Genomic DNA, 16,193 nt, shown 5'->3' with positions numbered 1-16,193 from the left:
ACAGATTTGTAGGCTGATTTAACCTTGGAGTAACAATGGTCCAGAGTTCTCCTCCCGCGAGTCGGACAAGTAACGTGTTGTTTAAAGTTAGGGAGTACGGTCCTCAAATTAGCTTTGTTGAAATCCCCGGCAACAATTGAAAGAGTATCCGGATTTAAATTCTCGGCTTTGTAATGACGTTTGCGAGATCAGTAAGTGCCACCGTTGAATTGGCCCCTGGATGAATATAAACAGACGTCAAGGTCACCGATGAGAATTCCCTAGGTAGGTAAAATGGGCGACATTTGATAGTCAAATGCTGCAGATCCATGATACAACCTCTCGAAATTGACTGTTTGACCCTTTTCTTTTACTGAAATTAGCACAGTATATACGTGACACTAATATTGAATTACTACCGACGTAACGGATAATCATTCAGATTGACGCCACTAGAAATTGCTATGTAATTGTAGAATATTATTCTTTCAACATTTCAGTTTAATTTTCAGAGACCTTCGACAAGTATACAGAATAGTCAGGATGATCGGTGAAGTCACATCCGCTGTACAATTGTGTAAAGATATTCACTCATCGATATCCCAAGTCAAGCAGACACTGTTCGGCAATAAGAAACAACAATGTGAGGATCTATGCAATGATACAAGATTTGTGGAAAACATTCTCAAAGATTTGACGAAAAAAATTAATGTCAACACCGACCCAGGTAATTATGAAGGAGGTAATATATGGATTAATAAGTGGTTAATCAACGGTCTAGCGTGCGTTACTCACAGGATTAATGCACGATCGGGGGATAATGCAAGTGATGCACGAGGGCGGAGCCCGAGTGCATCCAGCGATAGCATTCACACCCGGAGTGCATTAATCATGTGAGTAACGCACGCTAGACCGTTGATTAACCCCGTTCATTCATACACTACCATTTGGGGGAAAAATCATAAAACAAAACATTTTTGGTTACATATAACCAAAGATTTATTAAAGTGATGCTCCGTAATTTTACCGTGCGTTACTCACAGGATTAACCACGGTCAGCTGACCTGAATGGACCAATAGGATTTAGGAATCTTTACTAAGTATGAATGAACATACAATTATAGGGGTGGGGGCTTCCATCGTTGGCCGTGTTCTATAGGCTTCCTCTTCCCGCAGTCTTTGATCCTTATTAACAATCTTGCCTGACCCCCTCCCTTCCTTATAAATGTTATGCGTCGGCGTCCATATACGCGTTATCCTGCGAGAGTCCGGTGACTTTGTGAAATGTTTTACGTTCTTTGTGGAATACTATTTATTTTTTTTGATAATGTTGTTTAAATTTATTTATTTTCAATAATTATTTATGAAGGATTACTTGAAAACGTGCAGAATGCAAATAAAGATTTGCAGAAAATATTGACAGATGTCAGCGAACACACGTTGAAGAAATACCAGTTGAGAAAACGACATAAGCTGGGGAAGGTGATTTCTGCATCAAATAAGTCCCTGCAGAAAGTGAAGGAAAACTTGAAATTTGCAGTAGAGGTAGGTCCCATAGACTTAATCTTATTTAGTTTATTTGGTTTTATATAGGAAGATCTAGCGTAGAAAGTTGTATATTTATATAAATATACCTATTTTACTTAATATCGAAATTTGAGGTGGCCCAGGAATTTAAAGTAAAGCATTTGTGATGCTGAGGTAATGGGAGCGGGCTGCTATGTAAGGGGTCTGATGGTACTCCTCACTCCCCTTCCCTCTCCTTCCCTCCCCCTCTCCCGCCCGCCCGAAAAAAAGACATATAGTTAACATTTTAGACGTAAAATGGTGCATTATGAGGCATAGCTGGGTTATAATTTAAGATACAGGAAAGGTTGTGCTAATCATTATACTTTGGACAAAGAGGGGTGTGCATCACATTTGACTTTGAAATGAATAAGAAGCACCAACTTGACTTTCTGTTAAAACACACATCTATACATTGAAGCATGCAAAAAAAAAATGAGAAACCACATTTGAACCTAACTTTTTGTTATTTCAGTTATCCCAGGGTAGGCCATTCAATCAATCTTCCAGTGGCACAGTGACCGATGATTCAAGAGGTATATCATTTCTTCCTACTCTCTTCATTCTCCCTGCTTCCCTACTTTCCTGAGTCCCTGTTTCATTGCTATTCTGTCTATCTCCCACATGTCTCACGACCTCCCTGCCTAAATGCCTCCGTGACTCACTTTCTGTCTCAGTGCCTCCCTGATATCCTGCCTCCGTGCATTCATGCCTCCGTGCCTCCGTGCCTCCTTGCTCCACACATCCCCGCTGCACCCTGACTCCCTTCTCATCCCTGCTCCCTCACTTCAACCGATTCACAAAGAGATTACAGTAACCAATATCAATCTTAAAACTTTGTACCATCATAAAAACTGGATTGTGCTGAAAAATCGGATAAATCGGTAGCATGTGCTATTAGGTTAACAGTAAGAACTGAGGACGGTAATCCAAACAAATACATCAAACTAGATTTGTTGTGATTACACCAGGGCACATCCTCAGTTCTTCCTGTAATCCTAATAGCACATGCTACTGATTTTTAGCACGATCCAGATTTTACTCTAGTACAACACTCAAAGATGTACAGCAGTTACTGTGTTCTCTATGTGTATCGGGTGCTCCCTTACTCTCCCTTACCTCTGTTCCTTCCTCATTCCCCTCTGCCCCGTGGTTCCTGTTTACCTGTTTCCATGCTTTTCTGTCTATCTGACTCCCTGCTTAAATGCCTCTGTTACTCCCCTTCTTTCTGCCTCCTTTCCTCCTTGCCTCCGTACCCCCTGTCTCCTTGTCTCCCTGTTTCCATGCCTTCCCGCCTCTCTGCCTCATATCCTCCGTGCCTCCTTATTTTACTACCGCCCTGTCTACTTGCCTATCTGCTCCATACATCCCTGTTGTTTACTGACTCCCTGCTCTCTACCTTACTCTTCCTTATTTCTGTGCTTTCCTAAATCCCCCTCAATCCCCTCCTGCCCCGTGGTTCCTACATGTCCGGTTCCAGCTTCGATGCCTACCTCCCTACCCCATTTGTAGTACTAAAATCTGCTCAAATGTTTATCTTATTGACAGGTCACGAAACAACTGACAATAGTTATGAAATCAACGAAAGCTTACAGGAAACCAACGAACCTCCAACATTCCAAGAAATACCAGGCATAATCCAACCTCACGACGTCATCACGTTCAAAAATCAGATATTTATATTGATGGACGACGGAATCTACGCATATAACATAGCAGGAAACACGATAAAGCGTTGGGAAGAAACTGGTTTTAAACCATTTGCCGCAACTTTCCTGGGAAATACTTTATTTGTTACTGACAAGAAGAGTAAATGTGTCATAAAATTTGATGAATCATTGAATGAGAAGGAAAGGTTTGGTGAACATAACATGGAAGAACCTGCAGGTATTACGTCATGCGAGAGGGAAAATTGTATTTACGTATTGACAGGTAGGAAGAAAAAGTCGGCTCAAGTGGCCAAATTTACTTCCGATGGTAAGTATTTAGGTTGTTATTGTAGCGGTAGTCTGGAAGATCCTTGGTACATTAAGAAAAGTAGCTCAAATGAGTTTTTCATTTCTGACTTTGCAAGAATGGCAGTTGATGTTTATTCATATAATTTTAAATGCCGACTTTATACTGTAAAAACAAATAACCATTGCAGAGGAATGGACATAGATAACAAGGGTAACATTTATATTGCACTGAGAAATCCCGGATATAAAGCACAATACGAGTGTATCGTGCGCTACACTGAACCCAGGCAGAATAAGTGTGTAACATTGGAGGAAAGTCCAAAACCGTGGTTTTGGCAAAACAAGAACAAAAGTTTAGACTTTGTTCGTGGGCTGCACTATTACCATTGTCAAAATCAGAATTTTTTGATGGTTGTTGATGCTGGTAATAAACGCCTTAAAGTCATTTCATTGTGAAGCTTACAGAACGGCTACTATAAGTCTAAGCTTCTGTATTTGGTTTACAAATTTACGTTACATCGAAAAAGTGTAAGTGGGGGAGGGGGGAGGGTTAACTAAAATTGTTGGGGTTAATTTTGTGACGTTCTGTATTATTTGCCTTTCTTGCTGACGGTCCCTGTCTTTGTTTATTACGGTCAGTGTAATGACATCTCCTCCCACGCAAATACGATTGAAAACAAATGCACTGAGTGTGGTTCCGTGATATCACAGTAAACGGTTATATACGAGACATTAACACTTTGCGTCAAAGGAATTGCCCATTCATCAAATCAAAATGGATAAAGATCTTTACAACATGCAGTAGTCTCTTATTTGTTATTCCTTGCCGAAGGCAGAAGGAATCTATGAGATGGTGACGGCGTGTATATGGGCGTGGTAGGGTGTGCGTGCGTGTGTATACGCTCTAACTTCAGAAGGGTAACTAGGGTAGATTTCATATCTGGTATGTAGTTTCCCTTAAGAAGAACATGTTTGTTTTTTGGTATTTGTCAAAGGTCATTTTAGGTCAGCAAGGGTCAAAGTCTGAAAACTTTGATCCATCAATATCTCAAGAATTAAAAGTTGCCGAGAGTTCAATTGGGTGTGTAGCTTGCCGTCGGTAAGTATAGACGGTCTGTAGTGTTTTTCATGAATGTCAAATGTGATGTGAGGTCAACCGACGGAAACTGTGAAAATCATGTAAACATGCATGATATCTCAAGGATGATCACCTATTTAGTTCCTGTATTTGGCAAAAGGATTTCCTGTAATTGGTTCAGCGAGCCCTATTGTTTTCGATAGAGGTCAAAGGTCATTTTCGGTCAGCAGAGGTCAAAATGTAATATATCAAAAGTGCTATATCTCCAGAACCAGAACATGAACAATTTGATGTAGGTCAGAGTTCACTAAGGTCACCAGGTTTCAAAACTTGAACAGTATGTTAATACGGTATTTCCACATTGAAAACTGCAGTAGCTGGTACGTATGGCTATGGCTTCTTTATAGTGAGTACCAGAACCGTGTTATTTTTTGTGGTGGAGGGGTCGGGTTGTTTGGGTTCAGAAGAGGTTACACTCTGGAAATTTTAAACATGACATCATAAGAGTTTGATCAGATGTCATATTAGCATATAAGTTTCCTATAATGAGTACAAGAACCCAGTAATTCTTTTTAAGGTCAAATGCCATGTAAGGTCAGCAGTGGTGAAATATTAAGTCTTTAAAGTACTGTAGCTGGATAATTTTGTTTTTCAAGTTGAGAATTCTAATTTGCTTCATGTCAATGTTTGTTTAAGGCCAGCAGAACTCAATCCCTGAAACCCTATCTTCTTAGTTAGGGAGTGGCCAGTAATAAGCTTTGGTTTCAGCATGACATTTTGTGCAAGGACATGGTGTACAGGACAGCACATACTTGGTCAGTTCGTAATTGATATCAATTGTTTGTTATGCAATTGAAAATGATTTGCATTTTTAAGAACCTAATTAGTTATTCCTGAAAGCTTATACCATGTCAGGGTAATATTTCATTGCTCTCACTATCTTAGTATACATTCATTCTCTCACCATACTTAATTGGTAAAGGTTTAAGATGTTTTTAAGGTGCCATTTGTAACTTAGTTTAATCAGAAATACTGCATTATATCTTAAACTGCTCAGAATTTCTCAATATTTAAGACCCCAGGGATTTACTTTGACACCAAACACTTGACTTTATCTTATTACAGTTGCCCTAAGGTTTTCAAACTTTACATTTACCTATTAGCAGATTGTTATCATTATCTTTCTTTATATCTTTGCTATAAGAGATTGCCAAAACACAAACAAAAAACACAAAAACAATATAAGAAAACAATATACAAAGAAAAAGAAAAAAAAACAGGTTTTTAAACTTTCACATTTTACCTAGGCAGTTTGTTATCATTATCTTTCTTTATATCTTCCTTTATAAGGGTTTGCCCAACACCCCCCCCCCCAAAAAAAAACAATAAATAAATAAATAAATTTAAAAAATAAAGGTTTTCAAACTTTTACATTTTACCTAAGCAGTTTGCTATTATTATCTTTCTTTATTTCTTTCTTTATAAGGGTTTGCCAAAACACAAAAAAAAACAGTAATCCAAAAAAAAAAGGTTTTTAAACTTTCACATTTTACCTAAGCAGTTTCCTATCATTATCTTTCTTTATACCTTTCTTTATAAGGGTTTGTCAAAACACAATCAAAAAGCAATCAAAATAAAAAATAAAAAAAATAAAGATTTTCAACTTTTACATTTTACCTAAGCGGTTTGCTATCGTTACCTTTCTTTATATGTTTCTTTATATATTTCTTTATAAGGGTTTGCCCAAACACACAAAAACAAACAATAAAAATTAAAAAAAAGAAAGATTTTCAACTTTTACATTTTACCTAAACAGTTTGCTATCATTATCTTTTTTTTATAAGGGTTTGCAGGAAAAAAAAACACTTGACCTTATCGTATTGCAGTTGCTTTAAGGTTTTCAAACTTTTACATTTTACCTAAGCAGTTTGCTATCATTATCTTTTTTATATCTTTCTTTATAAGAGTTAACGGTTTGACCAAAAAAAATATCTTTGTTGTTTTTGTCGACTCCAGTTGTCATTCGAGTGATTTTCCTACGACCAGTTCGTCGGCCTAATATGTATAGCAGACGAAACATCCCCTCCTGGAGGATCGAAGACACAATTATTGTGTATGTGTGTGTGTGTATGTGTGTGTGTGTATGTGTATGTGTATATGTATGTATGTATGTTTGTATGTATTTTAGATCCTCCTGCAAGCAGTAACTCGCGAAGAAGCCTCATTGGCTTATCAAAGCCGCAAGCTGACCGAAGTCAATCTCTTAGATTCATATTTAACGTCCATGATTATGAATTGTTAATTGTCGCCAACTCTGTAACTGGACGACATACATTAATCTTGGGAGTGACTCGAACCGGGGACCTTATGATTGAAAGGCACCGGCGTAAACCACTGAGCTAACACTCCTTAAGTGTTGTTGTGATCCTGTAAACAAATTAACATAAACATCCTATAAACATTGTGTTATCCTATAAACAAAAATTCGGGTTTAAGAGCAAACACAGGAAACCCTCGTCCCTTATTGGTCACGAATACAACAGAAGTATTACTTATCTGGGTCTGATCCATCCATTGAGGAACACAATTATTGTAGTCTTGATGCAAAACATGCCCGGATCAGATTCCTACGTTGAAAGTACTAGAGCAGTATAAACTTCCTGTTTCAAGACTCAACTCAAATTGATTAAGAGACATTTCAGAAAGTATTATTCTATAGATGATCAGTATATTGAAGAAATTGTACTTCATTATGTAGGAGGGATTTTGACTGATCCTGACCATCCTCTCCATAAGTATTACACCACTCCACGTAGGTTGTATACCCCACCTCGTATGCGTACTGAACGCTTTAGACATTCTTTTTTTTACCGAGGAGTATAAAGCTTTTGAACTGTCATATTACTAGATGATATATTTATCATATTTTTGTATATATATTTTGCATATTTTTAAGCTGCGGAATCCATGTTATTATATCTTCATTTTATGATTGATATCAATAAATTTTACTTTACCTTACTTTTACTTTACTTTAATTGTAAAACAAATTAAGGTCTGATCCTGAAGTGGTCAAGAAAAATGTTCTTTAAAAGCATTTCACATTCGACATAAGTGTGATTTCTTTCACCACCCCTACCCCCCCCCCCACCCTCCCCCTCCTTCCACCGCACGATTCTCTATATGCTAGAACTTAACTCCTCTTTGTGACATTGTAAAATATGGCAATTTTGCAGAAATTTCTCTCCAGTTTTGGTCAAGGAACACAATTGTAGATTTGATGCGAAACATGTCCGGATCAGATACCTACATTTATTTCGACTACATCATTATACAGCCTTTCATGTTGATCCAGGGAGAAGACCACAGAAACCCTACGAATTTCTGTTACCCACAACAATTAAAAGAGCGGCTGAAATCAGCCTAGTCCAATAGTTAGCTTTATCTGTATAAAAGAGAATGCTCAGAGACCATGTTCGATCCATATTATAGTTCCTGCGCGGTTCCAATATAAGGTCTAGAGTACAGTACATATATAGTTACTTACTTTACAAGTTACTAGGTTGGAAGAACTCTCGAGGAACCAAAGCACATATCGTTATCAATCATGAAGACATTATACACATGACCGAATGAGAGAGACGCAATATAATGAAGAATTATTTTCTCATACACGATTTGTTCGAAATGGTCACATGACTGTTTACATGACACCTTATTAGCCAATCTGGGCAATTCATCATTCAAAGATGGGAAAATGTAATTTCTTTCCCAAAAGAGGCATGTTTATTCAGGAGCAAGGGCACTTTGAGGTTCTTCACAACATCGGAGATACTTTTTCCGTGTACTGAACCCACTTCCCCGCGCCCCACACCCCTAACCCTCTAGTTGTGCCTCCCCTTTGTCGTTTTATCTGAGAGTTCGTGGTGATGGAATACACAAACTTATGCAAAATCTTAAATATATGTGCAAGTAGCTCCTACACACAATTGGCCTTGCTACTACTACCTAGCCTGGTTGGATATTAAACGTCAAATGCAAAGCATTATATTCAGTCACAACGCTCTGAGAAACGATTTCATCGAAAATTGTGAGGGAACTTACTGAAGATTAACCTAATAAATCACATATAGCATTCTTAAACTAATTAGACAGTTAAACAGTGAAGGAAAAAAGAATACGTAGGCTATCTGTTCAGAATTAAGTCGAGAATTACTGTTACCTTCTTTATGTCTGTAAGCTAATTTAATTTGACATTAAGGTCATGGTACAGCCTCAAGAGAATGTCTATTTAAATCAGAAAATGTGTTTTAGCAAACAAATAATTTGTATTTTTATCTTAGCAAACTAGTTTGTTATCATCGTGGAGGTAATATTTGTGGCTCGCATGCCCGAGCGTAAATAGGAAGTCTGCATTTCAGAATGCTGCCACCTTATTTTGCCCCCTTTTTTTTTCTTTCTTTTTTTTTTGTTATGGCAAATCTATCCATCGGTACTTAGTAATCGCCTATGTAGCTAAGCAGCCAAGTGTACCTCTGTTCGCTAAATGGGAATCAACAATTCACTAATTCGATTAACTTACCGAACAATACTGTAACTTTTCATTTCTTTTTAGGAAAATAAAAAGGAACTTTTTTAGTTTTGGTTGAATTCTGTTGCTTTATTAATGTAAATTTTTTATTTATTCAAAAAGACGGTCTATTTACCAAACAATTATTATTTTCGTTACCCGACTCTGCAGAGACTTGGCGATACGCCACCTGAAAGTGTGTAGTTTTGATAATTTGTTTTGTGTATGTATATACTGCGCTAACAACTTTGGTATCTTATCCAGGCATCAAATATGCGTCGAACGCGAAAAGATAGCAGCCGTGACTAACGTCAGTTATATACAAGTGCTCATCGAAATTATTGCGGAAATATTTTCTTTAGAATGTAAGCAACTTTTCTAATTCTTTGAGGGTATTAATTACATTTTAAGTGAAATCTGATGGTTAATGCGACTCCCGTTGGATTAAAACTGAATGTGACAATTCATCATCGCGCAAATGGTATCACTGCAGTATCATCATTATTTGTTAGGCTACTACTAGCACTACTAGATAAAATGTCATCGGCCCCTGTGCTGTACATAGGCCCTAGCCTCAGTACTACTAGGCTCTAGAGGCTAGTATAGTCAAGGCTTCATAATTGACGCACCCTGTAATTATGGGTACTGTATGAAAGAACTTGACACTGCAGACATTTTGTAGCCAAATTCTGCTCAATTGTACGGTGCATAAGCACAGAACCTTAAATATTTTGAGATCATAAAATTTCTAGGGAACTACACATATGAAAAACACAGAGATGAGTGATTTGGATTTTTCCTTTATATACATCTTTGATCAAACAAAGTGGCTTTTCTTACAACTAGTCGAAAGAATAATTTATATATACGCATGCGCAGTTGCTTTAACGTGGCTATTTGACGACTAGGAGTACTATTTTTACGACTAGGAGTAACAATAATTTCAGGTTAAGGTTAGGGTTAGGGCTGGTTTTTAGGGTTAGGTTTAGGCTTACCCCTACTCCAGCAGTGGAGCCAGGAGTCACTCGACCAGCTAAAATTGACCCTGGATACGACAGTTTATCCGTTCATCAACTGACATCGATGAACTAACAGATGCGATTACCGGGTACGTGAACTTCTGCGTAGACTGCTCGGTCCCTACAAAGCAAGTGAAGGTGTATCCAAACAATAAACCGTGGATTACCAGCACAGTCAAATTAGTGATCAACAGGAAGAAAGGCATCTTTGGCAGAGGGGACAGAGATGAACTGAAATCAGTCCAGAAAGAACTGAAAGACTGTATTAGAAAGGAGAAAGCTATTTACAAGCGTAAGATTGAAAACCGATTTACTGATAATAATATGAAAGAAGTCTGGGAGGGAATCCGTTTGATGAGTGGGTACTTGGTTAACAATCATAAATCATATTTGCCTGATACCTCTATTGATTACGCTAACGCATTGAATGATTTTTACAACAGATTTGATTGTCATGACTTTTCTACACAGGCTGATCATCTCAGAGAGTCATTAGACGACCGTGCTGGGGAAAACCCCTTTTTATGTGTAACCAGGGCCAAGTTTATCGGAAATTTTCTCGTTTAAATGCATTTAAAGCTGCCGGCCCAGACCAACTGAAATCACGGGTATTGAAAACCTGTGCCAATCAACTTGCCGACATTTTTACTCACATTTTTAATCTTTCCTTCTGTACAAAAACAATACCTGTATCATGGAAACGCTCTTGTATTATTCTAGTAGCCAAAAAGGCTGTCATATCCTGCATGAATGACCTTCGGCCTGTGGCCCTTACTTCTGTCCTGATGAAGTCGTGTGAACGAATTGTACTGCGGCACATAAAGCCGTTAGTCGATGACTACCTCGATCCTCAACAATATGCTTATAGGGCCCATCGCAATACAGAGGACGCGGTCTCAAATTGCTTGAAGAAATTGTATTCCCACCTTGAACATTCTAAATCAGGTCATTCTGCCAGAATTATGTTCTTTGATTTTTCATCTGCGTTTAACACAATTCAACCTCATGTTTTGGCCGGCAAGATTTTAAATATGAATATTTCACATGATCTCATTATTTGGATACTCAACTACCTTACCAATCGTTCTCAATATGTTCACATTAGCTCATCCAACTGTATGTCAGATGTCCAATACTCAAATACTGCTGCTCCACAAGGAACCGTTCTAGCCCCATTTTTATTCACTCTGTACACGTAGGATGTGTGATCATCGTCTGATAGTTGCCATTTAATTAAATTTGCAGATGATACAGCCTTAGTCGGTTTGATTAAAAAAGATGATGAGAGTGAATATCTGGATAAAATTAATCATTTCGTCGGATATTGTGACAAGAACTTCCACATTGCTTAATGTTAAAAAAACAAAGGAAATGAATATTGATTTCAGAAGGGTCAATGGTCAACCGAGAGAGGTTGTGATCAAAGAAAATCCCGTAGAACAAGTCTCATCCTACAAATATCTTGGTGTTGTTTTTGATGATCAACTGGCGTGGCATGAGCATATAGATTATTTGGTGAAGAGAGTAAACCCTAGATTATATTGTCTCCGTAGAATGAGTAAATTTGACAATTGACAGTCGTATCCTCACTAACTCAGTCATTTGTAGCGTGTTGAGACATTGTATGACATGCTGGGGTGGTAATGTGACTGCTAATGATAAGAATCGCATTGATTCTGTTATCAGACAGGCTAATCGTATTCTGGGTGGGGACCAGCTTACAATGGAGTGTATGTACTATCATATTATGAGTCTAAGCTCGACGCCATCCTGGCCGACGAGAATCACCCATTGTTTCTGAATCTCAGCAGTGCAATAATCTCTCGCAGTGGGCGGATGAGGCTTCCGAATGCAATAACAAATCGTCACAAATCTTCCTTTATCCCTCAGTGCATTAAGCTCTTTAATTGTTGTTTCAATCGTTAGTAGCCTGCTTTATCTTCCCGTTCTTGCCATCTAAACTGGTGTTACATTTGTTTAATCATCACGCCTTTAAACTTGTATACTTTAATTCTCTGAAACTCTTATGTTTGCCAATCTTATGTCTTTTTACCCTTTATCATCTTGTATTTGTCTTATATGTACATATGCGAGCTTGTAATTCCCTTTTGGGATGAAATAAAGTTTTACTTGCTTGCTGGCTGGCTGGCTGGCTGGCTGGCTGGCTGGCTGGCTGGCTGGCTGGCTGGCTGGCTGGCTGGCTGGCTGGCTGGCTGGCTGGCTGGCTGGCTGGCTGGCTGGCTGGCTGGCTGGCTGGCTGGCTGGCTGGCTGGCTGGCTGGCTGGCTGGCTGGCTGGCTGGCTGGCTGGCTGGCTGGCTGGCTGGCTGGCTGGCTGGCTGGCTGGCTGGCCTGCTACTAGTAACAGTATAGTCTTATTAGGCCCAAATAAGGCGTAATATGGATGTATATAGGCTTGCATTATTTCCTGAAGGGCATCAATGTCATCGGCAAAACGTAGGTTGTTACATGCTCTGCCACAGATGCTCACTGTCCCTTCATGCATTTCCAGAGCATCCGACATGATATTCTCAAGGAAAACGTTGAAGAGAGTAGGCGAGAGCAAGCAACCATGCCGGACTCCGACTGTTGTTGAACCACTCCCCTATTGCACCATTGAACATGATTGCGCTGTTGGCTTTGTCATAAAGCTGTGTTGGTCCCATTGCTATATATATATATATATATATATATATATATATATATATACATATATATATATATATATATACATATACATATATATATATATATATACATATATATATATATATATACATATACATATATATACATACATATATATATATATATATATAGCGCCACTTGCATACTTTTTACATAGCGCCCTCGGTGACCTCCGCAACGGGTCAACCGCACCCTATCATCTACATACCCTATACATTTACACGCATAGACGCATACACAAATACACGCATTCTTACTTCCTTTCGAATTTACCATTACGCATTTACTGCCGTTTTCTTACGTGAATTCCGCCGTTTTCGACCGACGAAGGTTAGTAACGGAGTTTGTAGCAAGATTCCATAAGCTTCTGTTTAGTATCAATGTTGATGTTGCTGGTAATCTGTCTCGTAATTTCATTAGGATTACGCCCAGTTTATGTATTATGGCTCTGTGCGTGTACGGGTCTGTTCACGTTCAAGCGCCCAATATTATCATAACTGGCACTTGGATCATTGTAACAAAATACTTAGAGATAGAAATATCATCCTCACTGAGGTAGTTCTCCTAGCTGTACCTACCGTAGCATAAACAAATGGACTGATAAATGCTTTTGATAATCTGTGACGGAATTGTATTATTTTTATTCTCATGATTAGTACATACAAATATATACAAGTTTAACTCAAATTCTTTAACACGAAAACTATTTCAGCCACATCGGCAAAGTACAAATTACTGTGACACTCTTATTAATAATAATGTCCAAAAACCATGTTTCAAACCTAATAGATTAAACCACGGCTTCCAATATTACTTTCATATTTTGCTTAAAAATACAATTTAAATAAGATTTAAATAATCTAGTAAGGAAAAAACTGATGGTATTTTCTCTACCAGCTTTGAATGAAAAATATGATACTTAACTAAGAGCACTATTTAGGTTAACTCTCGGGAAAAATCCGTATTCTTCTAATGTATCTTAATTCCCGTGTTTTCAAACCGATAATGTAATTACTTCCAAACCATTCTAACTAAATTAAAGTCATATAACATATGTTGGATTGTTAGCGTGTAAATGCCACAAAAATTACAAAGACTATTATCTATGGCATAAATAATATTAAGGTTCCACTAGCACAAATCATTACTTCTTCTAAGTGTTACCTGTTGAAATATGTATTATTGTTATGCAGGTTTGTCACATTTTTCGAAGGTGATGTCCGAAGTGCTCATAAAGTAACTTGAAATAAAGACAGAGGATTTTAACTTAATAATTTCAAATCTGTCATTATACCTTGTAGGTAGCTTATCGATAACGAAGAACCCTTTGTGACAATTGTATCTTTTGACAGGAAGTGCTTTGTGTAGAAAATATGACAGTGATGTCCTAATACAGCAGTGGTGATGTCCGAAACATAGTCCAAGAAACATAGTCAAATCTACTAACAAGTGTTTGCATTTTCCTTTAGTTCAAAATAATGTTATGCTCTTTGTGAACATCACATATCATAATGTATTGATATATATTGATAAGTATTAACAAGCATTGCCTTTGTTTAATACATGTCTTGTTGCTCACTTGTATCACTTTTCTTTGTTTCGAACTTGACACCTATATAAAGAGTTTATATATCTCTTTTTAGTAGGTTTATCATTTTTAGCAATTAAATAATATGTTTTTCTATTCTATTATTGCATTTAAATGGAAAATATTATTTGTTTTATTACTAAATATTAGGTTATATTATGTAAAACGTTGCTGGTTATGTCCGAAACAAGATCTATTTGAAGGAGTTGGCCAAACAAGAGTAAAAAAATAAGAGGACATGACCCAGAATTTCAGCTTTTGGTTAATATATGTGCTCATGTTGTAGTTTAATTTAATGATAATTGTTACAATTACTTTCAGTTTTGCTTTTATTTTATGTGTTTTTACTTCATTTCAGGAAAATAAAATGATTGTTTTCTAATGATACTCTAATATTGTTTTGATAACATCATCAATATCATTGAAAACGTGTCTGATAATAGCAAAAGCAATGTTAATAAAGAAAATCAAAGCATAACACCCAAATGTAGCAGCAATGAAGTGACACATGACCAATATAAAAAGAACGATTTTTTGAAAATTTATGGATTGTCACACTTTTCTACCATCTTGAAAAAATTTCCGGAAGAGTTTGAGGTCTGGTCAATCCTGATTGCAGATATTAGTTATGTTATTTATTTAGAATAGAAGTTCTTTACTGTAATTTGAAAATGTGCTACCTCTGGTTACCAATAGGAAGCTTTAACCTGTACAGACCCGTACCTACTGTGCGAAGCACCGTGGTTAAGATTACGCGTGGTATCGTACTTAGGCAGACCTTCGTATTCCCTTATGTTTAACCCGTTTACCCGTGTTCTTGCTGTTCCTCCTATATATATATATATATATATATATATATATATATATATATATATATATATATATATATATATATATATATATATATATATATATATATATATATATATATATATATATATATATATATATATATATATATATATATATATATATATATATATATATATATATATATATATATATATATATATATATATATATATATATATATATATATATATATATATATACAAACATATATGTAAATATATACTGTAAATGCACGTCATAATTTTTCTGTATGTAACTAGCATTTACAAGTTGGTAATCAACTAAACTGATTGCAAATTTATTAACGACCGTCAAAATAGCAAACAAAACCTTGGTTACCTTTATTCACAAAAATCCTTTATAATACACGAATCTGAAATTATTAACACCGAAATGACGTTAGATACTGTTTTTAGATCAGGATCAGTTGTATGCAATAAATGTTTAATTATCAATATTTTGCAAAGATTCTAGAGATACACTGAAAACTTAAATTGGTTCACCGACTAACATAACGTTAGTCCATCTGGTGCCTCTCCCGACTAACATAGCCTTGGTCAGTTGCTATACCGACTAATTTATTCCTTAGTCAGTTGGATTTCTTAGTCGGTCATCTTAGTCCGTCAGCTTAGTCGATCAACAATTTCTTAGTCGGTAAATGTATATTAGTCAGTTACATTAGTTGGTGACATTAGTCGGTCTTTACCGACTAATTTATATGAGCCACCGACTAGTTTATAGCAGGTTTTACATTAGTCAGGATGGTGCCTCTCCCGACTAACCTTTCTTAGTCCGTATCGACTGACTAGTTGCACCGACTAGATTTACTGAAAGAATTAAACCCGACTAGTTTCACTGACTAGCATCACCGAAAGAAAAGAGAGAAGAAGAAACACA

The 16,193-nt window shown here is 36.8% G+C and overlaps 1 protein-coding gene across 3 annotated transcripts in view; it reads left to right on the top strand.

Annotated features, from left to right (window-relative positions):
- LOC139982619 (uncharacterized) overlaps positions 1-6,030 on the top strand; it is an 11,731-nt gene extending 5,701 nt beyond the window's left edge. Inside the window, exons 3-7 of one of the 3 annotated variants that reach the window (XM_071995590.1) lie at positions 480-706; positions 1,349-1,524; positions 2,021-2,081; positions 3,094-5,716; positions 5,998-6,030. In XM_071995590.1, the coding sequence (XP_071851691.1) occupies positions 480-706; positions 1,349-1,524; positions 2,021-2,081; positions 3,094-3,959 (1,330 nt within the window). In that variant the 3' untranslated portion in view covers positions 3,960-5,716; positions 5,998-6,030. Of the gene's footprint in view, positions 1-479; positions 707-1,348; positions 1,525-2,020; positions 2,082-3,093; positions 5,717-5,997 lie in introns of those variants that run through there. The other 2 variants (XM_071995591.1, XM_071995592.1) reach the window with 2 other exon arrangements.
- Positions 6,031-16,193: the final 10,163 nt, after the last annotated feature.

The sequence above is a fragment of the Apostichopus japonicus genome, chromosome 16, assembly GCF_037975245.1.
Source record: "Apostichopus japonicus isolate 1M-3 chromosome 16, ASM3797524v1, whole genome shotgun sequence".
NCBI lineage: Eukaryota > Metazoa > Echinodermata > Holothuroidea > Aspidochirotida > Stichopodidae > Apostichopus > Apostichopus japonicus.
The sequence above is the reverse complement of the archived record's forward strand: the minus strand, read 5'-3'. Positions and strand labels throughout refer to the sequence as shown.